At 40.6% G+C, this 26,997-nt stretch overlaps 1 protein-coding gene across 1 annotated transcript in view; it reads left to right on the top strand.

Moving 5' to 3' along the window:
- Window positions 1–22,337, top strand: part of LOC132661755 (fatty acid desaturase 2-like protein FADS2B) — a 38,236-nt gene extending 15,899 nt beyond the window's left edge. The window contains exons 5-12 of the mRNA XM_078434069.2: window positions 2,857–2,982; window positions 5,593–5,659; window positions 10,735–10,808; window positions 11,004–11,101; window positions 12,095–12,191; window positions 18,742–18,821; window positions 20,015–20,140; window positions 21,805–22,337. Coding sequence (XP_078290195.2) covers window positions 2,857–2,982; window positions 5,593–5,659; window positions 10,735–10,808; window positions 11,004–11,101; window positions 12,095–12,191; window positions 18,742–18,821; window positions 20,015–20,140; window positions 21,805–21,856 — 720 coding nt within the window. The 3' untranslated portion in view covers window positions 21,857–22,337. The remainder of the gene's footprint in view (window positions 1–2,856; window positions 2,983–5,592; window positions 5,660–10,734; window positions 10,809–11,003; window positions 11,102–12,094; window positions 12,192–18,741; window positions 18,822–20,014; window positions 20,141–21,804) is intronic.
- Window positions 22,338–26,997: the final 4,660 nt, after the last annotated feature.

The following is a 26,997-nucleotide window of genomic DNA, read 5'->3' as shown; positions in this document are numbered from 1 at the left end:
AGGAAATGCTCTAAAAGCAAATTGAGCATACTCTACCTTTTTGCAGATAAAACCAGTGATTTGTGAGCAAAATGAGTGTAGGCTTCAAACTACCTGTAGGAAGGAAAGGTGGACAGGAGGGAGGCAGCAAAGAAAATTGTAATATAAACAGCAACAACGTCACCTTCTACATACATCACAATTTTAAATTTCAAAACTTGACTTACTATCATTTTACCCTTGCCCTGAGGGGTTTTTGGGCGGAGTTTTTTTTTTGGAATTTTCACTCACTAGCTGTGCTAGTAATTGTGTATGCCTGATCTTTGCAATGTTTGTGCAATAAAAGGTGCTTCTGAAAGTATACTTCAGAAAGTGAAATTTCTGCACATATTTTGGACTCTTGTGCAATGTTCAAATCAAAATGGGCTCCCTGTAGCATATTTTTCAATGCCCCCTCCCAAGATGCAGCATGCACAGTTTGAAAACTATAAGAATCAAGAATCAAGGATTATACTAGGGACAAAGAGACAGAGTATTTGATATTAAGACCTGCCTTAAAAATCTGGCCTATCCTCTTTCCAGGACTACATCCTAAAATAATTTTGGGGGAGGGGTGTGAAGCATGTTATTTCCTTTAATATTTTTCTCATCCATTCCACAGATGAGGAAATTGCCCAAGACCACGCATACCCAGTAGCAGGGCTTTGAATTCAAGCCAAAAAAAAAAAAAAAAAATGACTTCAGGCCAAAGTTTGGATTTCTTAGAATGCACCAAGAAAGGACCTAACTTGGGAATGAGGAATGACCTAGGGTGGTTTCTGTATGGAATTGGGTGCAGGGGCAGCCTATTCGCATGTAGCTGATAATCTTCACTTCCAGCTGGATCACTCTATCCCTTGCCTCCAGTAATTGTGGCTTCCAGACCGAGGGGTAAGGGTAGAGCCAGCTGCTTTAGATCACAATTACTCCCATCACTGTTCTAAATTCCAGGACCTTGAGTTGTCAAGATCTTCTCCCTGACCTATCATGAATCAAAATTTGTCTCTCCTATTACCAGTTTCCACAGATAGTCATTGACTGCAAGAGTACAGTTAAAATGTTGGCTCTCAAAGGATTTAATTAACAAAGTGAATCACTGCTTATTGCAGTGTCCTTGTTTGTCTATTGCTCCCATAGGTTGTATGTTTCATAAGTATGGGAACCCCATTTTATCATGTCTAACTCAATATTCCAAATGCTTGTTTCAGTGTCTGATGCATGGGATGTACTTTAAAATAAATAATGAAAAGAGCAAGTGCATAACTGTAAAAGTGAGTGGGTGGTATGCAGTCAGATGCAAGAAGAGCAGAGTGCAATGAGGACCCCATAGGGGGAGTAAAAATTGATGAGTACAAGTTCAGTTTGACATATCATGAGACATGCAAAGGAAATGTTTGGAAAGTGATTTTCCTTTCACGCATGAGATTTAGCAGATAGATGTGGGATGGAGGAAGAGAGATTCCACTACAAGGATGGTAAGGAGTGTTAGAGGTGAAAAGAGACTATTGCTCCTGAGAGATGGGGTCACCAGGGGTTTGCTAAGAGAGGACTCTACAACAAGGACTATGGAAGGCAGTGCTAACACTTGCAGATTTCCAAACATGCCCATCCCCCTCAACCATGGATGTAGTGTCCAGATCGGCATAGTCCAACAGAAATATAATGCAAGCCACATTAAAATGACATAAATCATTTTAAATTATCTAACAACATTTCAAAAGATAACTTTCTCACCATATATATATGTTCAAAATTATTATCATTTCTACATGTAATCAATATAAAAATTTTTAATACTATATTTTACTCTCCTTTTTTCATCCCGAGTCTCAAGATCCAATATTACACACATACTGCTCATCTTAATTTGACTAGTTACACTTCAAGTGCTCAATAACCAGCGTGTAGCTCGTAGCTATCATATTGGACTGTGAAAATGTAAAACATGTTTAGGCCAGTTATTGAGAGATGTCAAATATGCAATAAAAAACAAATACTCTTTATTCTTATGTAATAATTTATGCAATAGGGGAAAGGAGAGGAAATTGAATTTCTCAATATGCCAACATTTTACATACATCATCTCTTGTCTCCCCCAAACAACCCATGGAAGTAAATGTCATTATATCATATTTACTGCAGATGGAATACAGGCTCAAAAAGGGTGAAATTTACCCAAACCACAAAGCAGTATTTATACATCCAGGATATGAAACCATATTGATGTGCTTCCAAATCCTTCCTCTATTAAAACTTTCACACTGTCATTGAGACAGAGAAAATCACAAACAACCTAATCAGAGATGATTTGAGCTCAGAGCCAATTGAATTATTTTTATTCTCATTTATCTTTATATGAGATCATGGAAGCCTGAACATGCAGTAATGTGAGCCAAGCCCCCTACAAGATAATTTCAGATCCATGATTCATTTAAATATTCATGAAAGCAGGATTCCTAGGACCATTTTACCCCAAGAGCTAATTGAAGTTTTAGAGATGAGTTTTCTTTATTTGTAAAATAAGGATTTTCTCTGTCCTACTTATCTTCAGAATTTTTAAAATGAGGATTCCCCCCCCCCAAAAAAAAGGATGGAAAAACATTTCATCTGAACAGGTTTTTGTGAATTTTATGAATTTTCCTGAATCCCATGATTATTTGATTGTAGGCTTTGAAAGGCTCTGTCCAATGGGCCATTCTGTGACCCAGCAGTCAGGGAACAAGTTCCAGAAGCTCAGATATCTTACTTTGACTTTGGAGATGCATGCAGAAAACTCTGAGAGTGAAGGACATCCCAGGAGAGAAATCTTGCAGCTAATGAACCCTCTCTTCTCCTCAGGGCCTGTCAACATCCTGGTGGAATCACCGACACTTCCAACATCATGTAAAAACAAACATCCACCCCAAAGACCCAGATATTGATATGGGTGCACTTTTCCTGCTTGGAGAATTGCAACCTGTCAAGGTATGTTTAGAACTCCTGAGCACTTAAGAAATGTTCCCAAAAGTGATTCCTGGAAATGTCTATGGTCTTGTCCCAGAAAGATAGAGCTGGGGGTTCCCACTTCAAGCACCTTCTCAGAGCATGTCTCCTTCTTTGAGTCCACGATATACACATGAAATAACTGAATTTGAGGCTGTACAAATAGAAGGAAATGTGGAGCATGTGATTCTATGGTCTTAAATGACACGCCGCCAACCTCTTATGGAAGGAAATATGGTAACTTGTATCACCCTGCTTGAGCAATCCTGCTCAAACAGATCCCTGCCCAGTGGTCACCACTACTACAGAGGCAACATAAGTTGCTGTTAAGTAGTGAAACCAGATGACTGAAGCTGGCAATGACTCTCCAAAATTTAACGAGGATATGGAGACATTCATTCTCTCAGAGAAAAACATGTCAGTATATTCAATAAGCACTAAATCACAAGTATCTGAATAACTAGTTATCTCAACTAATTCTAGCTCAGTGAGAAGAGGCTGTACTAGTGTTTTTTAGTTTGTGTTCATTTGGTTCATTTATACATGAGCCACAGCCCAAGTGCTTTGTATGATACTTAGACATCTCACCTCTCATTTGGACTTGTTAAACAATAGAGAAAGGAGAGAAAAAATCAACTCCGGAATTTGTCAGTTGATTTTTTTAACCTCAACTTAAAATCATCATGTAAAGGACTATTACCAAATGTTTTAGGAGAAAGTCTTACTTCAAAGAAGGAGGTACAAGGGTAACTACAGAAAGGTCTCCCCCCTCTAGAGAAATGGTAGATCCTGAGAGTCAGGTGCTTAGAAAGAGGCTGCTATTTCCTAAAACAACTAAGGGGTTTTATTGAGAATGTAGTTCTGTCAGTTGCTGCCTGCACTTTGGGCTACATAAACCAAAAATTGTGTAACTTTTTAAAAATAAGTTTTCCCAGCTTCAGAAGACTGTACCTTCTTCTCCAGTTGAATTAGGAAACAAATCTCTTGACTAGACTTAAAAAAAATCTCTGGCTGTGATCACAAATCAGTTGCTTTTGACAATGGCTCCACAAATAAGTTGGACTTCTCTGATGTTTGTGACTCCTACGCTCATCAACAAAAGTGTGATACTTTGATTTCTCTATCCCCACAGAGCAAGAAGGATTTGTCTTAACTGAATTTTATGAAGCAGGCTGCCCCTCCCCAGAAGTACCTCCCTAAGGCTATGTTCAGTATACATGCTGCCTCTTCACAAATGATGGAGGTCACCTCCTAAGTTTTATAGCTGCTCTTGGGACATGTCCCTAGACCTTAGGGTTCCGTGTAATAGAGTTTCAGAGCTACTGTCTGAGACATTGCTTGAAATTATTTAAACTCTAAAATTCAGTTGTTTACATTTTTAAAAAAAATAGTTCTGGTGAGCCCTGAACTTTTCCTTCCATCTCACTTTACTGCCAATTTTTCTACCATTTTGTTCAAACATTCTACTTTCTAGGTCCTGTGATCATGTTCTAGAAGACTTACAGCCCTCCTTTGGAGTGAGACTCAAAAGCAGTTCTCCATCTAGGTGTGCCAGCTCCCAGGAATTTCCACCTGGTCTTTTCCCCATGTTTCCCACTACTTAAAAATCTGGAGGTTTGAGAGGAATTGCAAATAGCTCTTATTACATCATCAACATGCTATTTCTTTTTATCTATGACACTAAAAGAAGGAAAGATCAACCCTACTATCCAAATATGAAAAGAAATCTATATGCAGGAAGGGAGGTATCAACAAAATGGAGGAGAGCAGAAATCAAACAATGCCCATAGTGCTGTGTCCAAGTGAACATACAGTAAAAATATAGAGCAGACATAAATCTTCACTTTCATTCATTCAACTAAACATTTATTGTATGTTTACTAGGAGATATAACCATTACCTCTATGCCTCCCCTCAGAGTATTTGCTGTCCTTATGCACTGAGCACAGACTAAATTAACTAAGGAGATTCCTAGAAAATTAATCAAATTCCCAGCATTAAGATTTTATGTAATATCATTATGCCTTAGAAATAGTTCATCACAGTGTGAGATCCATAATGAGAACACAAAGGAGGAACGATGGGACAGATAAGAAGGACCATGTCTATATCTTTTATCATATTACCATTTGATAAATATCTGTTGAAAGAATGAATGGACATGGAGACTGAGCTTCAAGCAGAATTCTAAACACCACAGTTAAGAGAAGCTAGAAAAACTCATCAGAAATATTCCCTTTTGGTCACCACTCCACTCCATAGAAGGACAAAAAATTTTCAAAATGGCTTCCATGGGAATTTTTTTAAAAAGTCACAATCCCCGTAGTCAAATGTAAGAATTACCCACATTTAATTAAAGCAAAATGATGCTGCAATGTTTCCTCTTATTCCAGTTCTGGTTATTCTAGTGCCTCAAGTGTGACAGCCAACAAATTCTGACCATATGGCTCTTTCCGTAGAGATTTTAAACACACACACACACACACACACACACACACACACACACACATACACACACACAGAGCAATGTTCTTGAGCATTAATGACCACAAGTATTGTCTCTTATGTTAGTTTTATGCTCTCTCCTTTCAGTTTGGCAAGATGAAAATCAAGTACATCGACTATGAAAAGCAGCACCTGTATTTCTACATGGGTGAGTCTCGTTGGAGCCACTTTCCTTATCATCCCATGTCCCTGAAACAAGCTGTTGTCAAGCCAGACGGCACAACAGCAATGTTCTCACAGAGAGACCAGCCCATGTCTTATTGTGACTTGGAAAAGCGTCATGTCATATTTCAGACTTCCTGGGGACAAACATCTGAAAAGGAAAAATTGGAAAGCAAATAGGCAGTTTAATTTTAATGTGCATCTCATGAGATGCTTCAAGAGGGATGGAAGTCAATCAAGGAGCCTTGCATCTGAGACTATCATAGAAAAACTAAACACCTGTCCAGAATAAAAGAATAGTGGTATTTGGATAGGGAGGAAAGAGAAATAGGAAAAGAATGCCAAAGCATTGACATTATGAAGCCATAAGATGTAGATACTTAGGAATAAAAGGCACCTGAGAGCTACTGTGTGAGAGAAAGATGGTTGCTCCAATGGCCCACATAAAGTTGCAGAAGATATTTTAGTGGACAGAGACATATATGTATGTATGTATGTATGTATGTATGTATGTACATATTTTGGTTTTTTAGGTAATTAAAACTGACCAAGCAGAAAAATTTATTGATACGGTAGTACAGTCTAAATTTAACATGATAATTTTTTTACAGAAAGCCAATATTTGAACAATCAACGGTAAAGATGGTTTTGGTTTATTTTTTTTTAATATGAAATTTATTGTCCAATTCGTTTCCATACAACACCCAGTGCTCATCCCAACCAGTGCCCTCCTCAGTGCTCATCACCCACTTTCCCCTCCCTCCCACCTCCCATCAACCCTCAGTTTATTCTCAGTTTTTAAGAGTCTCTTATGGTTTGGCTCCCTCCCTCTCTATTTTTTTTCCCCCTCCCCTCCCCATGGTCTTCTTCTGTTAAGTTTCTCAAGATCCACGTAAGAATGAAAACATACGGTATCTGTCTTTCTCTGTATGACTTATTTCACTTAGCATAACACTCTCCAGTTCCATCCACGTTGCTACAAAAGGCCAGATTTCATTCTTTCTCATTCCCATGTAGTATTCCATTGTATATATAAACCACAATTTCTTTATCTATTTGTCAGTTGATGGACACTTAGGCTCTTTCCCTAATTTGGCTATTGTTGAAAGTGCTATGAACATTGGGGTACAAGTGCCCCTATGCATCAGCACTCCTGTATCCCTTGGGTAACTTCCTAGCGGTGCTATTGCTCGGTCATAGGGTAGATCTATTTTTAATTTTTTGAGGAATCTCCACACTGTTTTCCAGAGCAGTTGCACCAGTTTGCAATCCCACCAACAGTGCAAGAGGGTTCCCGTTTCTCCACATCCTCTCCAGCATCTATAGTCTCCTGATTTGTTCATTTTACCTACTCTGACTGGGGTGAGGTGATATCTGAGTGTGGTTTTGATTTGTATTTCCCTGATGAGGAGTGATGTTGAGCATCTTTTCATGTGTAAAGATGTTTTAAAACACAAAGGAAACCTTCCATCAATCAAAGTGTATTTTGTAAGATAAAGGGTTTTTAATTTCTAAACTGCTGTCATTTATACCAAAAAACTTTCAAGAAGAGCATAACTGTTAAGACCTAGAACACTGTTCAGTTTCTACCTGAAGAGTACAGTGGTATTTCTAGTCAACTTCTGAATTTCAGTAAACCTGCAAATGTTTAAACTCCCACTTTATAAACACAAGTCACTGGAAATCTTTTATGATAGTTGCACCCAATGTAGTGAAAATCATATGTATGTACAAATATATATAAATAGATCTGAATGTGGGTTCAAGCTGAAAGAAAATAGGGTAGCTACATAACTCTGATATTGATAAATAGCAATCTATCAATGGGTGGCTTAGTCAGTTAAGCATCCGACTTCAGCTCAGGTCATGATCTCACAGTTTGTGAGTTTGAGCCCCACATCCAGCTCTGTGCTGACAGCTCTGAGCCTGGAGCCTACTTCTGTGTCTCCCTCTCTCTCTGCCCCTCCCCTGCTTGTGCTCTCTCTCTGTCTCTCTCTCTCTCACTCTCTCTCTCTCTCAAAAGTAAATAAATAAATTTTTAAAAAAGATTTTAAAAATATCATAAGCAAAAATGCTTTCCTCTTAACCAAAATCAAATTCATGACAGCTCAAAAAAAAATGTTTTCATGGAACTCCAAAATATGCCCACCTAAGACATATGCTTACAGTTTGAGACATAAGACAAAATCAGAAGTTCCCAAACATTTCCTATAGATCAGTAGCTCTCAACCAGAAACAATACTGCCCTGTTGGGACAACACAGTGGAAGGGAAAGATGATACTGGCACCCAGGGAGCCAGTGGTTCTGTTAAACACCCTACAATGCACAAGACAGCCCCTAACAAGAAATTATCTGGCCCTGCACTCTCAACAATAGCCAAATTACGGAAAGAGCCCAAATGTCCATCAACTGATAAATGGATAAAGAAATTGTGGTTTATATACACAATGGAGTACTACTTGGCAATGAGAAAGAATGAAATCTGGCCTTTTGTAGCAATGTGGATGGAACTGGAGAGTGTGATGCTAAGTGAAATAAGCCATACAGAGAAAGACAGATACCGTATGTTTTCACTCTTATGTAGATCCTGAGAAACTTAACAGAAGACCATGGGGGAGGGGAAGGGGAAAAATTAGTTACAAACAGAGAGTGAAGGAGGCAAACCATAAGAGACAGGGAACAAACTGAGGGTTGATGGGGGGTGGAGGAGAGGGGAAATGGGTGATGGGCACTGAGGAGGGCACTTGTTGGGAATAGCACTGGGTGTTGTATGGAAACCATCTTGACAATAAATTATATTTTAAAAATTACACTCCATTCACAAAGTAAAAATTACATTCCATTACACAAAGTAAATTAATTAATTAATTAATTAATTAACTTAATTAAATAAATACATATATTTAAAAAAAAAGAAATTAGCCCCAAATGCCAACAGTTATGGGGTTGCAGTTTATCTGATTTGCTCAAATGTTGGGCACCAGTAGTCATTTGTAACATGCTTGACCAGGATGGCCTGTGGGCTTATTTTTTAGGTAAGGGGGTGAATTCCCACTGCTGTCCTTTCCACTGCTAGAATTCTGCAACCTCATTCTATGAAAGTCACCCTCTCTTTTTCTGCATGACCAAAAAGAGGAATGAAGACATCAGTGCCCCATTTTGAAAGGTAGCTGATCTCCAGGCTAACCAGCAGTGTGTTCACATAATAAAAGCTGATGGAATTGCTTTTCTGACTTTCTACCCTGTCTGTAGTACTGCAATATGCCCTTAGCTAATGAGGAATGAACGAATGCTGTGGATTCACTACACGAAGCCCACTTCACAAAACTCTTTGCCTTTTGAAGCTGTTTCATTATGTCTTTTTCCTTCAAATGCCGGGGCGCCTGGGTGGCGCAGTCGGTTAAGCGTCCGACTTCAGCCAGGTCACGATCTCGCGGCCCGTGAGTTCGAGCCCCGCGTCGGGCTCTGGGCTGATGGCTCAGAGCCTGGAGCCTGTTTCCGATTCTGTGTCTCCCTCTCTCTGCCCCTCCCCCGTTCGTGCTCTGTCTGTCTCTCTCTGTCCCAAAAATAAATAAAAAACGTTGAAAAAAAAATTAAAAAAAAAAAAAAATGCCAACTTAGCATCTCAGGTACAAGTAAATCATGCTCAAACTGTCAAAGAGAAACAGAACTGGAAATTTTTTTAAAAGTGACAAGACAGATTATATTCAGGTTTCCATAGTAAGGGAAAAGGTTTCAGTATAAACTCAGCTCAATTCTGCTGAACCAAAAGGTGGGAGACCTTTTAAACACTGGGTGTGTTAAAGAAATTTCCAAGAGACCTTGGTGGGAGGGAGAGTTGGTCAGTGTGATTAAGCCATCTGTGTCTGCTGCCTGGTGCTTATGAAAGTTAGGTTCCCACCCCCCATACGGAGAGACTGAGGCCCCATCCTGGATTATTTCATTCAAAGGAATGACTCCCAGGGGTGCCCAGGTGGCTCAGTCGGTTAAACGGCCAACTTTGGTCAGGTCATGATCTCACAGTTTGTGAGTTTGTGAGTTTGTGATCACATCGGGCTCTGTGCTGACAACTTGAAGCCTGGAGCCTGCTTTGGATTCTGTGTCTCCCTCTCTCTCTGCCCTTCCCTCACTCCCACTCTGTCCCTCTTTCTCTCAAAAATAAATAAGCATGAAAAAAAAATGAAAGGAATGACTCCCAGATCCTTGAGAAAGACATTTCTGGGTTGCCGAAGATCTGTCTCAAAGACAGAGAAAGAATTTTACAATTGTAAGTTTTCTAACAGAAATAGTTTTAAAAAAGGGAGATCTGAGGTCTCTAGTCAGTTTTGGCTTGAACAAACAGTTAATTCATTTGGCAATGTTGAACTTTCTCAGGCAAAACTGCAAGGAGGCCGGGGTTATTCCAGAGGCATGGCCTTAAGCTGTTAGAAACTATGCTCACGTTTGTTCAAGCATCTTAGTGTGAGGGATAAACAAAATCATTTGTGCTAAGAATATGTAGAGTTTGAGAGTCTGGAGGCCAACATTGGACATAGCAGAGAAAGAGGATGCAACTAAAGTCTGGTCAAGGACAGAGTTGTCAAAACTCAGAAGGACTCCAACACACTCCTTTGTGCTCTAGGCAACCTCCCTGGTCCTGGAGAAGAAGCAGGTAAATAACCATCTGGTCAGTAAGTGAGTACAGCTCCTGTGTTTCTGCCACCCTGACATATTGTGACAGGGCCCAATCCTAAGGATTGTGATGGACTGACAGATTCCATGGACCTTGAGAAAGCTTGAAAATTCACAGCAGAAGCTCTTCTGGGTTGCCTCCATAAGAATGACACAAATCTTCAAAGCTTCCACTTCCTTAGTGTCCTGAGAGCTTTAACCAAAACCTGGTTCAACCTCAGAGACCAAAAGAGCCCCGTGGAATCCAGGATGTGGTTGTGGATTTCCACTTTGCATCCCTTCTCAGGGGCAACATTCCAGGAGTAGCATGTTAAGAAGATAGACTCCTGCTTATTTGCATTGGGATCACATTCTACTCACTTACTGTCCATCTTTTTTGTGTTCTTTTTCAGTTGGGCTCCCCCTCCTCATGCCTGTATATTTCAATCTGGAATCCATGAAAGTGATGTGCCTCCAAAGATATTGGGAGGTGAGTAATTTGATTTATCATCTGAAGCTAGATCTGGTAGAAAAGGGGGCATGAAAATGCTTGGCCCCTTCCAGATGTAGCTTCCTTGAATAATAAGGCATAATATTTAGCCAATTCATGAAAGGGCCCTAGACCAGTGAAGGGGAAATGAAATTGTGTCCAGAGCATTTAACTGTCAATCACTTTTCTCCGCAGGACATTGCCTGGGTCAGCAGCTTTTACATCCGCCATTTCATCACATTTGGCCCTTTCTATGGAATCTTTGGAACCATATTACTCATATATTTGGTCAAGTAAGAAACAAGAATATTTCTTTTATTCCTGTAACCTAGATGATCCTCTTACCTCCCTTATCTGAGATATTTTTGATTAGCAGAAGGTTGGGATACCATGCCTTTTCTGTAACTGAGACATTTCACAAAAATACTTTTTTTTAAAGTTGAAATAGTTCAATAAGAAGAGTTCTTTGGAAAAAAGAACTTGCCCAGTCTTGTCCTTTTATTCCCATATGCTTAATTCCAAGTTGCAGAATTCCATCTGATCCCCAAGTTCTTTAGATTATAATCTGACTGGATACCATAATCCTTGCCAAAAATAATGGAAAGACAAGAAGTTTTAATGTTATTTTATGGCTACAGATATTCCCCAAACCAAAATGCCCTCAACTAAATAGCTGTCTTCAACTTCCAATTTATTCCTCTCCCATTCTTTCACATTATGATTCTAAACCCTACATAATAGCAAGGATATTGACAGCTACTATGCATCATGCACTTTTATAAAGGATTTACCTGCATTATCTTACTTTATTTACCTTACATTATTTATTACTTAATCCTTGCACCTCCCTGTAATGTAGGTAGCATCATCTTCATTAATCTCAGAGAGATTAAATCATTTATCAAAGTTATAGGCAAGTAAGGGCCAATGGCAGTGCCACACCAGAACTTGAGCCAAGTTCTATCTGATGGCAGAGCTGAGGCTGTCTATCACTTTGCATATGCTCTAGGTATATTTTGATCCTTGCACAAATGCTGCAACAAACTTGGGGGTCACTGCTTCCAAAAGGCTGCAAGATTGGTTATGTGACCAAAAGTCTACTGTGTCATCTCTACATATAAAGGGCCTCCAAAGAGGAAAACAAATGACCATGATTTTATCGGAATCTTTGATTCCCTTCCATTTCCTCAGTTGCTCAGCCAGATCTTCCAGCAGTTGTGCCAGCCCAGTGTTGGGAACTGAAACACCCCAAGAAGTCATCACTTTCTCCTTTTATTCTCTGAAAGGTTTCTTGAAAGTCCCTGGGTAACATATGTTACCCAGATGAGCCACATACCAATGAGAATGAGCAAAGAGGAGAACCGGGACTGGCTCAGTGCTCAGGTAATGGTGGAGTTTCTGGGGGAAGATCCTGCAGACTATACTGATTTAGAGTCTGGCTACCTCAGATAATAATAATTTATACTTACATAATGCTTGCTAGCAGGCAGGCACTGTCCCCTGCTTTGCATATAACTACATAACACAGGTGCTATGATTATTACCACTTTACAGATGATAAAATTAAGGCATGAAGAAGTTGAGTAACTTGTATGACATCACAGTTAATAAGTGGTATAAATCAGGTTTTAAACCTAGGCAGTCTGATTTTAGAGGCTTTGCTCTAAAGGGTCAGTAAAGGGGCTCCTGGGTGGCTCAGTCAGTTAAACACATGATTCTTGGTTTCGACTCAGTTCATGATCTCATGGTTCATGAGATCAAGCCCCCATTGGACTTAAGACTCTCTCTCTCCCTCTCTCTATGCCCCTCCCCTGCTCGCTCGCTCTCTCTTTCTCTCTCTCTTCCCCCCTCCCAAAATTAATAAATAAATATTTTTTATATTTAAGAATCAGTAAATTATAGTCCAAGAGCCAAATCCAGCCCACTGCTTGTTCTTGTAAATTAAATATTATTGGAAACAGTCATGCTTTTATATTTACATATTATCTATGATTGCTTTCATGCTACAAAAGTAAAACTGAGTAACTATCAGAGAAAAATCACATTATAAGAAATGTTTGCTGACCTGTCCCCTACAGAACACAGCCTTTCAAGTGAATCTGAGCTCCTAGAATTACATTTAAGTTTACACCTAGAAGGACCCTGAAATTCACCCCATTTCATTGTATAGCTAGAAAGCCCCAGAGAGAAGATATTGTATGCTCTATGAACATGCTATTAAGGATTAGCAGAGTTATGATCAGTACAGAATACCCCTGCTTCCTAAGCCTTCCAGTGGCCATGCCATGATTAACTGGAAAATCCAGTCATTACACCACTTTTTCCAAACTCATTCCCAAATTCAGTGGACCTTCCCTTAGGGCATAGGGTATTGGTTCTCAAACTTTTTGGTCACAAACCACCTTATGCTCTTAAGAGTTATTGAGAACCTCAAAGAGCTTTTGTCTATGTAAGTTATATCCATTTATATTTACTATATTTGAAATTAAAACTGAGAATTTTAAAACACCTATTTATTAATTAACTCTAAAATAACAAGAATAAAACCAATACATGTTAAACATCAGGCTGATGATGCCATCCCATGTTTAGAAGCCTCTGGAAAAAAATCCAGTGTACAAGCCTGAGAGATTGGAAATTAAAAACGCAAATGCTGTCTTAGAAATAGTTTTGACTTGCAGATCCCCTGAAAGGATCTTAGAGAACCCTAAGGTGCTCCAAAATACACTTTGAGAAACATTGACATAAAACAACCACGAAAATAACATTCAAAATGGCAACAACCCCAACTGGAATTAAACATTAAAAAGACATTGAATAGATTGCTGAGGAAGATGGTGGTGTAGGAGGATTCTGGGCTCACCGCGTCCTGCTGATCACTTAGATTCCACCCACATCTGCTTAATTTACCCCAATAACCACCAGAAGACTAGCAGAACGGACTCTCCAGAGCCAAGCATAGACAAGAGGCCCACGGAAGAGGGTAAGAAGGGCGGAGAGATGGTGAGCGCTACGCGGACTGGCGGGAGGGAGCCAGGGTGGAGGGGCAGCCCACCAGCTAAGCAGAGCCCCCGAGTATGGCTTGCAAAAGCAGAGGGGCTGGACAGAGTGTGTTCGGACAGCCAGTGGGATTTAACATCTGGAATGTTATAAGTTAACAGCTCTGCTCGGAGAATGGAAAGCGGGAGGGAGAGTTGTTGAGCCCTGGAGGACAGAGCTCAGCTTGGTGGGGAACAAAGGCGCTGGGAAGTGCCATCTCCCTCACCCATCCCCCAGCCAAAATCCCAAAGGGAACCAGTTCCCCTCATGGAACTTGCTTGCACCACGCAAACACCCAATGCTGTGCTTCTACAGATCCATGCCTCCAACAGGTCTGCCTCCCTCCTGGTGCCACAGGGCCCCTCCCACAGAGGACCACCAAAGGCAAAGCGAGCTGAGTCTTCCCCTCCCGCCCCTGTGCACCTTGCAGATCCATCCCAGCTAATACACCAGATCCCATCAAAGCAGTACCACAAGCCTGACAGTGTGCAAGTAGCCCAGACAGAGGCCACACCACTCCATAGCGAGTCCTGCCCCTGGGAGAGGGGAAGATAAGGTACACACCAATCTGACTGTGGCCCCAGCGGTGGGCTGGGGGCAAACATCAGGTCTGACTGCAGCCCTGCCCACCAACGCAAGTTACTCCAGACAGAACAGAGGAAGAGCTCTGCAGTTCCCTGCCACTCCAGGGACTATTAAAAATTATGAAACGGAAGAATTCTCCTCAAAAGAAACTCCAGGAAGTAGCGACAGCTAACGAACTGATCAAAAACAATTTCAGCAATATAACAGAAAATGAATTTAAGATAATAGTCATAAAATTAATCGTTGGGCCTGAAAAAAGTATAGAGGACAGCAGAGAATCTATTACTACAGAGATCAAGGGACTAAGAAACAGTCAGGAGGAGCTAAAAAATGCAATAAATGAGCTGCAAAATAAAATGGTGGTGAACACAGATCAGATTGAAGAGGCAGAGGAGAGAATAGGTGAATTAGAAGATAAAATTATGGAAAAAGAAGAAGCTGAGAAAAAGAGAAATAAAAAAATCCAAGAGTATGAGGGGAGACTTAGAGAACTAAGTGACGTAATTAAACGAAATAATATACGTATAATTGGGATTCCAGAGGAGGAAGAGAGAGGGAAAGGTGCTGAAGGTGTACTGGAAGATATCATAGCTGAGAACTTCCCTGATCTGAGGAAGGAAAAAGGCATTGAAATCCAAGAGGCACAGAGAACTTCCTGCAGACATAACTTGAATTGATCTTCTGCACAACATATCATAGTGAAGCTGGCAAAATACAAGGATAAAGAGAGAATTCTGAAAGCAGCTAGGGATAAACAGGCTCTAACATATAAAGGGAGACCTATAAGACTCATGACGGATCTGTCCACTGAGACTTGGCAGGCCAGAAAGGAATGGCAGGAAATCTTCAATGTGATGAACAAAAAAAAAAAAATATGCAGCTGAGAATCCTTTATCCAGCAAGTCTGTCATTTAGAACAGAAGGAGAGATAAAGGTTTTCCCAAACAAACAAAAACTGAAGGAATTCATCACCACTAAACCAGCACTACAAGAGATCTTAAGGGGGATCCTGTGAGACAAAGTACCAGAGACATCATTGCAAGCATGAAACCTACAGACATCACAATGACTCTAAACCCATATCTTTCAATAATAACACTGAATGTAAATGGACTAAATGCTCCAACCAAAAGACATAGGGTATCAGAGTGGATAAAAAAACAAGACCCATCTATTTGCTGTCTACAAGAGACTCAGTTTAGACCTAAGGACACCTTCAGATTGAAAGTGAGGGGATGGAGAACTATTTATCATGCTACTGGAAGTCAAAAGAAAGCTGGAGTAGCCATACTTATATCAGACAAACTAGACTTTAAATTAAAGGCTGTAATAGGAGATGAAGAAGGGCATTATATAATAATTACAGGGTCTATCCATCAGGAAGAGCTAACAATTATAAATGTCTATGCGCCGAATATGGGAGCCCCCAAATATATAAAACAATTATTCACAAACATAAGCAACCTTATTGATAAGAATGTGGTAATTGCAGGGTCTTTAACACTCCACTTACAACATTGGATAGATCATCTAGACACAGGATCAATAAAGAAACAAGGACCTTGAATGATGCACTGGATCAGACAGACTTGATAGATATATTTAGAACTCTGCATCCCAAAGCAACAGAATATACTTTCTTCTCGAGTGCACATGGAACCTTCTCAAAGATAGATCACATACTGGGTCACAAAACAGCCCTTCATAAGTATACAAGAATTGAGATCATACCATGCATACTTTCAGACCACAATGCGATGAAGCTTGAAATCAACCACAGGAAAAAGTCTGGAAAACCTCCAAAAGCATGGAGGTTAAAGAACACCCTACTAAAGAATGAATGGGTCAACCAGGCAATTAAAGAAGAAATTTAAAAATATATGGAAACAAACAAAAATGAAAATACAACAATCCAAACGCTTTGGGATGCAGCGAAGGCAGTCCTGAGAGGAAAATACATTGCAATCCAGGCCTAACTCAAGGAACGATAAAAATCCCAAATACAAAATCTAACAGCACACCTAAAGGAAACAGAAGCAGAACAGCAAAGACACCCCAAATCCAGAAGAAGAAGAGAAATAATAAAGATCAGAGCAGAAATAAACAATATAGAATCTAAAAAAACTGTAGAGCAGATCAATGAAACCAAGAGTTGGTTTTTTGAAAAAATAAACAAAATTGACAAACCTCTAGCCAGGCTTCTCAAAAAGAAAAGGTAGATGACCCAAATAGATAAAATCATGAATGAAAATGGAATTATTACAACCGATCTCTCAGAAATACAAGCAACTATCAGGGAATACTATGAAAAATTATATGCCAACAAACTGGACAACATGGAAGAAATAGACAAATACCTAAACACCCACACACTTCCAAACTCAAACAGGAAGAAATAGAAAGCTTGAGCAGACCCATAACCAGCGAAGAAATTGAATCAGTTATCAAAAATCTCCCAACAAATAAGAGTCCAGGACCAGATGGCTTCCCTGGGGAATTCTACCAGACATTTAAAGCAGAGATCATACCTATCCTTCTCAAGCTATTCCAAAAAATAGAAAGGGAAGGAAAACTTCCAGACTCATTCTATGAAGTCAGCATTACTTTGATTCCTAAACCAGACAGAGACCCAGTGAGAAAAGAGACATCTGGATGGCCAACAGGCATATGAAAAGACGCTCAATGTCATGCCTCATCAGGGAAATACAAATCAAAACCACACTCAGATATCACCTCACACCAGTCAGAGTGGCTAAAATGAACAAAACAGGAGACTATAGATGCTGGAGAGGATGTGGAGAAACAGGAACCCTCCAGCACTGTTGGTGGGAAGGCAAACTGGTGCAGCCGCTCTGGAAAACAGTGTGGAGGTTCCTCAAAAAATTAAGGTCTATCCTGTGACCCAGCAGTAGCACTGCTAGGAATTTACCCAAGGGATACAGGAGTACTGATGCATAGGGGCACTTGTACCCCAATGTTTACAGCAGCCCTCTCAACAAGACCCAAATTGTGGAAAGAGCATAAATGTCCATCAACTGACAAATGGATAAAGAAATTGTGGTTTATATACACAATGGAATACTACGTGGCAATGAGAAAGAATGAAATATGGCCTTTTGCAGCAACGTGGGTGGAACTGGAGAGTGTTATGCTAAGTGAAATAAGTCATACAGAGAAGGACAGATTCCATATGTTTCCACTCCTATGTGGATCCTGAGAAACTTAACAGAAGACCATGGGGGAGAGGAAGAAAAAAAAATGGTTAGAGAGGGAGGGAGCCAAAACATAAGAGACTCCTAAAAACTGAGAACAAACTGAGGGTTGATGGGGGATGGGAGGGAGGGGAGGGGGGGTGATGGGTATTGAGGAGGGCACCTGTTGGGATGAGCACTGGATGTTGTATGGAAACCAATTTGACAATAAATTTCATAATAAAAAAAAAGGCACTGAACAAAATGATATTCATAAGGGTTCTTAATTTTGAAAGTCTTGAGAAGCCCATGAACTCCTTCTCAGGATAACGGTTTTAAGTTCATAAAATAAAATACATTAGATTGTAAAGGAAACTGCTTAAACTGAAATGTACTTGTATGCTCAGAATCTGTGGCTGGAACAATTGAATGCCTCACTTCCCATTTAGAAGTCCTTCATATGTACTCTATGGAAATGGTATTCTAACCCCAACAATCTCTACCAAAATCCTATAATCCCACTTCCCATCTGCCAGAGTCCTCATTTATGACACTTTAGCCTTCTGTACCCAAGGGCTGATGGTGACTTAGCCCCTTCAAATCCTACATACTTCTTTATATTTGTTGCTTTGTATAAACTTCTTAGCAAAATATCTTAGCACCTTTTTAAATTATAATTTCCTTGAGACCTGGCACTGTGTATCTTTTATATCCCTTTTAGTTTCTTACACAAAATAGGAACTTGTTGAACAATTAGCTTATTAAGGGAATATACATATTTTTTTTGAAAGAGAGAGAGGTCACAAGTGAGGGAGGGGCAGAAAGAGACAGAATCCCAGGAGGGGCAGAGGGAGAGAGACAGAGAGAGAGAAAGAGAAGGAGAGAGAGGGGGAGAGAAAGAGAGAGAGAAACGGGGGCCACTCAAGCGGAACTCATGCTCACCCGAAGTGGGGCTCAAGCTCACACAATGTGGGATTCCAACTCATGAACTGTGAGAGCATGACCTGAGCCAAAGCCAGATGCTTAACGACTGAACCCCCTGGGCACCTGGGGAATAAATAAACATCTCCTTTGACACTTGGGCTTCCTTACATCTAATGTAACCTTTTTCTTTGCAGGTCTTGACCACCTGTAATGTTGAACAGTCCATTTTCAATGACTGGTTCACTGGGCACCTGAACTTTCAGATCGAGCACCAGTAAGTGATGGAAACAGTTCATGATAAAACGAAAGGCTGTAACTTTTAACAGTCCCCACCCCCCCCCCCCATACAGTCCAGAGCAAGCCTTAGACTCGGGACTTCTGGTGGAAAAAATGAATCAGAATTCTCTCAATTCTATTAGCATCAATGGTAAGGAAAGGAAGAAAGAAAGGAGGTGTAACAATTGTGAGTAAATGGAGGAAGATCTTGAAAAAATACCAAAGACTCAGTTTCTGGATTCCTAAGGACTTAGGAATTCATGATTGTTTTTTTACATGTGGTTTGTTGGCAAAACCCAAGAAAAATCATGACATTTGTGTATCCGAGTTGTGTTGAAACTTAATTAAGATTTAATTTGAATATTAATCTGTATCTACATCTTTGGAGCTGAGGTTTAAAATAATCAACAATGAAATCGAGTTCCTACTGCAATTTCCAAGTGATATCTGGAAATACTTTACCAATAGGCAGTTAGATAGGCACCAAAGAAAGAGGAAATGATAATACTTTGAAAGTCAATCTCTCCAGAATATTCAAGGAAGAGACTTTCCACATTCATTTCATCTAAGCCAAATCTATGATAGGCAGAGAAGGAAAAAGATCTTATACCTACTCATGGGATTTTCTTATCCTTTCTCTCATTAGTCCTTTAAAATCTCAGCAAAACAAGAAAGATTATTATTCATATTTCATCAAAGAGAAGGTTAAAACCCAAGAAGTTCATCTGGCTAATTAGCGAAAGCCTTGGATAAAACCCATCTCTCTTCTTACTTTTCTCCTAGAACTTTTCCCCATATGCCTTGATGAAGACTTACTAATATTCACCTATTCATTGTGCAGGAGATATATGTATATACAGAAAGAGACAGAGACAGAACTGGGGTTGGGGAAGTTATCTCCAGCTCTCCAGGTAATTCAAAATGGTAGAAACCCCATACTTTCATTTCACCTGTCTCAGAATAAATATATTTTATAGAGGTAAGTCTCTTTGGTCTTCCCAAACATTAGCCACCCACAGGGCATGCAGAGGGTTAAGAGATAAGATTAGAATGCTTTGGCAAGAGTACTTGAGCTTCCTAGAGAAGTATTGTACAATGTCTACATTGCTAATAGAGTTTTATCTAGTAATAGGGGAACAAAAACTTCTTCTTTTGATCTAAGTTTTATATCTCCTGTTTCTGTTTCCCTAGTCTGTTTCCCACAATGCCACGCCATAATTATCACAAGGTGGCACCCCTGGTGAGGTCACTGTGTGCGAAGCATGGATTACAGTATGTGAATAAGCCCATGTTGGAAGCATTTGGAGATATTGTCAGGTAATTACAGAGTCTCTCAGCTCACAGCTCTCATTTCCCTCTCACTGCTAGTCCCCAGACTATTCACTGGCTTGTGAATCATTTACCCAACAACTCTTTGTTAAGGGGCATCTGTATGTCCAGCATGGACATGAGACCCTTCAGGAAACATCAACAATGCAATGATAATAAATAATTCTTACCATTTACCTACTGCCTTCGAGATACTTCTTAGTGAAAATGTCTCACTAGCCTACTAAATTTCAAGCTTCTTAAAACCAGGACTGTGTGTTGTCTCTGAATCCCCCACAGAACCTTGACATGGTTTAGAATTTATGTGCGGGGAGGGACTTTCAAGTCATCTGGCCCAGAGTTGTAAACTTAGATGCCTACAGGGTCCAGGGACATAAGTGTGTGGGTTGGGGGGTAGGGGAACCGACCAAGAGCAGAGAAGCCTGCAGGAACTGAAAATCTGTGCTCATCGTGGTGCATTCACAGCCCCCTAGAGAACATCAACAGCCCATGATCTGGGTTTAATAAGTTTCTCTTTCTTTTAGAATTAGGAAAAAAAATACCAGTGTCTTGAATGATGCCAACAAGATCAGATCTGGCCTGATCTGCCCCTGGGTGTTTCTCCAGCTTCAGACTCTCCACCGCTCCCATCTTCCTTTTCTGTCCTCCAGAGACCTAACCTCTCTTCAGTTGCTACAGAACTTCCTGCCCCTTGCCATTTTCTGTCCTTTGCCCCTTGGCTTTTGCCTAGAATGTTCTTCCAGTCTGTCCCCTCCCCTCACATCACCTTGTCAATTTCCATCCCCTCCCCAAGATTCATAAATGCCTTTTCCTCATCTTGGTCTTCCCTTGACCCCAGGACTCAATCTGTCACCTGCTCTTGCAGCACCTGCTTCTCTTCACTTTACCTTTATCACAGTCATGATTAAATAACATTGTGGGTAATAAATTATTTAATAAATGTCTCCCCAGAGGGGAAAATGGGTGATGGGCATTGAGGAGGGCACTTGTTGGGATGAACCCTGGGTGTTAAGTGTAAGCAATGAACCACAGGAAACTACCCCAAAAACCAAGAGCACATTTTACAGATTGTATGATAACAAATTTGACAATAAATTATAATAATATATATATATATACATATACGGAGACATATATATCTAGATATACATATACACATGTGTATATGTATATCTAGATATGTATGTCTCCCAAACCAAACCAGGAACTCCATGTAGGTCGGTCTCATGTCTCTCCTACTCACTGCTGTATCCCCAGAGCCTAGAAAAACATCTTTCACATTATAAAGCATGATGGTGGGTAGAAAACAGGATGAGTTGGTAGAGAGGTATATGCGTTATCTTATAGAGTGGCTCAGAGAAGTTTTTTTTTTTTTTATGCTAGAGAAGAGGATAGTTAATGGTTTGGGACACAAAAGAGAATAAAATGAAAGAAAAACTCAACCTCCCCCCTAAAGAAAAGGTGAATTCATCTGCTAAAAATCAATGCAGTATCTTTGACTCCCTCCACTGGACAACAGAAAAGACATCTTTCAGATATAGCTGAAAATGAAAACATTGCCTTGAACCAAGCAAAAGTGCACATGTTCCATGGAGCAGCTCCTCTTACATTAAAGTCTCACCTACTGATGATTTTGTTTACCTCTCCCACAGGGCCTTGAAGAAATCTGCAGCCCTCTGGATGGATGCTTACTATGAAACATGAAGCAGAGCATCAACCTTGACACACATGTAGCTGTGTCTCTGAAGGGGGTTAATCAATGTGCAAGAGCTCTTTCCTGCTTACCTGCTGGTGCCATGGGCATACCTGCGGTGCCAGGAGTGTGAATCCCAAGGGCACATGATAACCCCCTCCCTGAAGGTTTTCTCTGCAATTGCAAAACAATGGAAACACAAGATGGTTAGGGTACCAAAAGGGAAATGGGAGCCAATTTTCTTTATTTCTTCTATAGAATCTTGAACTTAGTCCTACTAATAGACCTAATCAGATCATCTCCATCACTGGGGCATATGCAAGGGAACCAGGCAAAAGTCTTACTGAGAAACTGGGTATAAGAAGAAGTGGGACAAAAGAGAGACCTCTGATGGACACTTGGGAAAACAGCACGGTTGCCCTTAGAAGAGAATGGTGTATTTAAGAAATTTCTGTTGACCATACAAATTTTTGCTTATTCCTTACTTAAATGTGTGAGCCTCTTTTTTCTCTAAAAATTAAACATAATTAACATTAAAGTCTCCTTAAATGCTTCAAGCGTCACTTTGGATTTTTCTTATTGTAATGGCATATGTGTAATTATGGTGTGTATGTATTTTTCTTCCAACTTATAAAATCTCTTAAGGAGCTCCCTATATCCAGGCCCAATATCCACTGACACAGGAGGTTAAGCTTCCGTATTTTAGCATTACTGGCCTTCTGCTAAAGCATAAACTGGTCCTGAGTATAAGACTGATTTGCCTAATTCCTACCCACAAGAGCGGAAATACTGTGCCTTGCTATTGAGTAACTCTGATGAAGGAAAGAGATTTGTTTTCTGTAATGTAGGCCCCAGGCTGTGTCAAGGCATTTTCCAAGCTTAGCACCGAGTTACGCATTTCTTAAGATAAGAGAGTTTCAATGCTAGAAGGATGAGTGGACACTCTCAAGACCATACTGATGTCTGGCTTTAGTGCTTTTGCTCATCTGTTCATGGTGTCATGTTGGAGCTCACCCTAGCTGTGAGGAGGGAAAGCAAACAGTATAAACTTCCATCTGCAGCTCCAGGCAAGTCAGCATTAGGGATTTATCTGTTGTCTGAAATGCTACCAGGAAGCATTTCATTCCCTTACTCCAAACCCTGCAAAATACTCTTTTTCTTTGTTCTTAATTAAATCCCCAGGTTCAGGAGCACAGATCTTCTGGCAGAAGTGAGTGTTATGACTTGAAAGAAGCCACTGGTGCTGAAGCAGAGGGAGCAGGGGCCAGAGAGGTACAAGATGGGGCAATGAAGGACAGTATGTGAAGTGACTCACAGGTCCAGGGGACTTAACCATGTATGTCAAAGCCAGGAAAGCAAGAACTGGTTGGGGGGGGGGGGGGGGGGAGGAGGAGCATTGAAATGGTAATAATATTGAACAGGGAAGTTAAGCAGAGGATAGAAAGGAAGAAAGGCTTTATTGGTTTTATGATTCTTTATAATATAAGCCCTAATGGATATGGCCATAACCCATATTCCACCTACTGGTGGATCTATAAGTGATTTCTCCTGCCGGAAATCAGGGCTGCAAGTGGGTGTGGGGGACAGTGGTTGTTTTCTCTGCCTCATCTGGTCCAACCCCCAGAGGTGCTCAAGTCCTGTTTCTCCTCCTGGTCACTAGAAATAGCAAGTTGACTTCTCCCTGGACAGACTCAGTAACTCAAAGGCATCCCTCTCTGTGTTGAGACCAGACCACTCGGCAGTTGCCTGAATGGAGTTGGTTACTGTGGGACTGAACACATCTGGGAGATTTTGACACATTTTGTAGGGAAAACATGTGAAATTAGTTCAAGCAAGTTGCTAGGTAAGAATAAAAATTTATGGTGGGTAAACTTTAACCTGCTTAAGGCGTCCCAAGTCAGCATAGTAGTCATTTTCATGAACTATCTCAACTAATTTATCTTCCTCACCCTGTGCTGACAGGTATTTGCACTTGGTGAGGAATGTGACTACATTTTATTACCTGTTCAACAAGCCTCTTGGAGGAGAACCAAGGCCTGTGACGTTCACAGCTTCCCACAACACTGAGCACTGAGGGAGAATCTAGATGGTCAGTCCTCAGGGTATTTCATTTCTGTCCTCTCTGCTCTATAGCCACTTGAATGAAGCCGGGCCAGACTTCTGCATCTTTAAACTAAATGACTCCTGAGAATTGAGTTACAGCCTTACCTGAAACTGTTCAATGGGTTTTCATGGCTCTTGGAATAAAGAGCCAACCCTCAGATGGCCAACAGACTTTGCCTGCATTGGCCCCTCCCCATATACCCTCCCCTACCTTGTACCAGTCTGGCCCTTGTTCCCTCTGCTTCGGCCCCAGTGGCTTCTTCCAGTCATGACACTTGCTCTGCTACAGCGTCTTTGCCCCTAAGTCCAGTGTCTGAACCCCTCTGTCACCCTCCCTGCCCTCACTTCTTCTCTCCTGGTTACCTGCCACTCACCTGCTGATCTCAGGGCAGCCTCCACACTAAAGGCCTATTGTAAGTCAAGACCTATTGTTATACACTCTGTAACAATTACTACAGGTAAAATTGTACTTTCGTTTGTGTGATTCATTAATTTGTTTGTCTTCTACCCCAGCCTGCAATATCCATGAGAGTAGGAACTGCCTGATCTGTTGGAGGCAGACAACAAAGATGTGTGGAAGGGAGGTAGGGAAGAAGAGAGGGAGGGAGGGGAGGGAAACAAGTATATGAATGTAATTCTTTCTAATTTGATAGAAAGGAAAAATTTGTCATATATATGAAAATAATTTCTATATTGTAACTCTGAATTATCAAAATTATTTTCAAAACATAAGAACATCTACCAAGCAGTAAGTACTGAGCTACCCCCTTCATAGACATTAGTCTATTTAGTCCTCATAATAACCCCTTGGGGCAAGACCTATAATTAATATCACTTTACAGATGAAAAACTTGGGGCTTAGGCAGGCCAAACAACTTGCCTGATGTCACAGATAGGAAATGCTGGAGTAGTTTCAGACCCAGCAATGTCTGACTCCATAGTCAACGCTCATTAATTTCCATGCCAAGGAATTCAAAGTAAGAGGGAATTAAGTGATATTAATAGACACGGGCAGTTGGCATTTCTGGAATAACTTCAATCACTTGCCAGGAGCTGATGGAATAGGCATTAAGGTAGTTATCTTTTTTTTATAAATACACCCAGTATTTATTTTTTTAAGTTTATTTATTCTTGAAAGAGAGAGAGAGAGGGTGCGAGTGGTGGAGGGGCAGAGAGAGAGAGGGAGGGAGGGAGACACAGAATCCAAAGCAGGCTCCAGGCTCTGAGCTGTCAGCACAGCCTGATGCGGGGCTCAAACTCAGGAAATGCAAGATCATGACCTGAGCCGAAGTGAGACACTCAACCAATGGAGCCACCCAGGCTCCCCAATGTAGTTATCTTTTCACCAGCAGGGACAGGTGCCTAGGGGAAGGGAAGGCTGGAGAAGCATATGACAGGAACAGCACTAACTCAGAAAGGATTCCTATTGACTCACTTCTACTCACCAGTCCTGAAAGAGTATCCTGCTCATAAAAAATTTCACTCGGGAGTGTTCAAGCTGAGATGTAAGCCTTCAGAAATGACAGATACTGCATTAACTGTAGAGGAACAGGATGAAGAAATGGATTTGAGATTTTGTGGTGATTTAACATGAATTCAGCCAAGGGAAAATTCATCTTCCCTGTGGCTGTCTTCATATGGTCTTCCCTGAAACCCTATTTCCTCAAAAGCACCATTCTTGTTGGTAAAATGAGGCAGTGAGAACTTGCACGCACTGTCAGTTGGGCATTAAGTAAGGGTGACTGGAATAGAAGTCAGAACCCAGACCCTAATTTCAGCTCCTTAACACCCTACAGTGAAATTGGCCAGGTCATTTATACCCTCCTACCTCAATCTGCGTAACAGGTGTGCCTAGTATTAGCTGGCTCGTCCATATCATAGTGTGACTGGGACAAAGGAGTAAGGCAAACGGAATAGTTTCATAAGCTGAGAACACCCATTCTGATGCTTATTATTGCTATTATGTTATAATGAGGTTCCTCCAATCGCAGACCCACCAGAAGCAAGAGGGCCATAGAGTCAGTCACACAGAAACACAAGATGGACAGACAATCATTTTTATAATGACAGTGGCACCTTTCACCAAGTGAGAAGCTTATGAGTCACAAGCGAGAAAATGATTTCTCCCGTTGCAACAAGTAACACCCTTGAGGCACCTTCCACATCTGGCTGTATTAAATCCCCTGGAACCAGCAGAAATCTCCAGATCTCAGGCTGAAGGGCAAGTAGAGAACCAGAGGTTCTACTTATACCAATTTATGGTTAATCGTGTGAGAGCACAATCCTCACTGTTGAAAATCATACCAAATATAAGTATACTGTTTGTTCCTTAATCAGTATGTTATTTAGGAATCTCTTGACTATTTCCATGCTAATCATCAACCTCAAAGATACAGAAAGCATAAAAGATTGAACTTAAACTTTTTTTTTAATTTACATCCAATTTAGTTAGCATATAGTGCAATAATGATTTCAAGAGAAGAATCCAGTGATGTTTCCCCTACTTACAACACCTAGGGCTCATCCCAACAAGTGTCCTCCTTAGTCCCCCTTGCCATATAGCCCATCCCCCCACCTTAAACCCCTCCAGCAAGCCTCAGTTTGTTCTCTGCATTTAAGAGTCTCTTATGTTTTGTCACCCTGTTTTTATGTTATTCTTGCTTCCCTTCCCTTATGTTGACCTGCTTTGAATCTTAAATTCCACATGAGTGAATTCATATGATATTTGTCTTTTTCTAATTTCACTTAGCATAATACACTCTAGTTCCATTCATGTTGTTGCAAATGGCAAGATTTCGTTCTTTTTTATTGCCAAGTAATATTCCATTGTATATGTATATCACCTCTTCTTTATCCATTCATCAGTCAATAGACATTTGGGCTCTTTCCATACTTTGGCTATTGTTGATAGTGCTGCTATAATCATTGGGGTACATGTGCCCCTTAGAAACAGCACACCTGTATCCTTTGGATAAATACTTAGTAGTGCAATTGCTGGGTTGTAAGGCAGTTACAGGAGAATTAATTTATAACCTTGAAGTAGGAAAAG

The sequence above is a fragment of the Panthera onca genome, chromosome D1, assembly GCF_046562875.1.
Source record: "Panthera onca isolate mPanOnc1 chromosome D1, mPanOnc1 haplotype 2, whole genome shotgun sequence".
Taxonomy (NCBI): domain Eukaryota; kingdom Metazoa; phylum Chordata; class Mammalia; order Carnivora; family Felidae; genus Panthera; species Panthera onca.
This window is presented reverse-complemented; position numbering and strand designations above follow the sequence as displayed.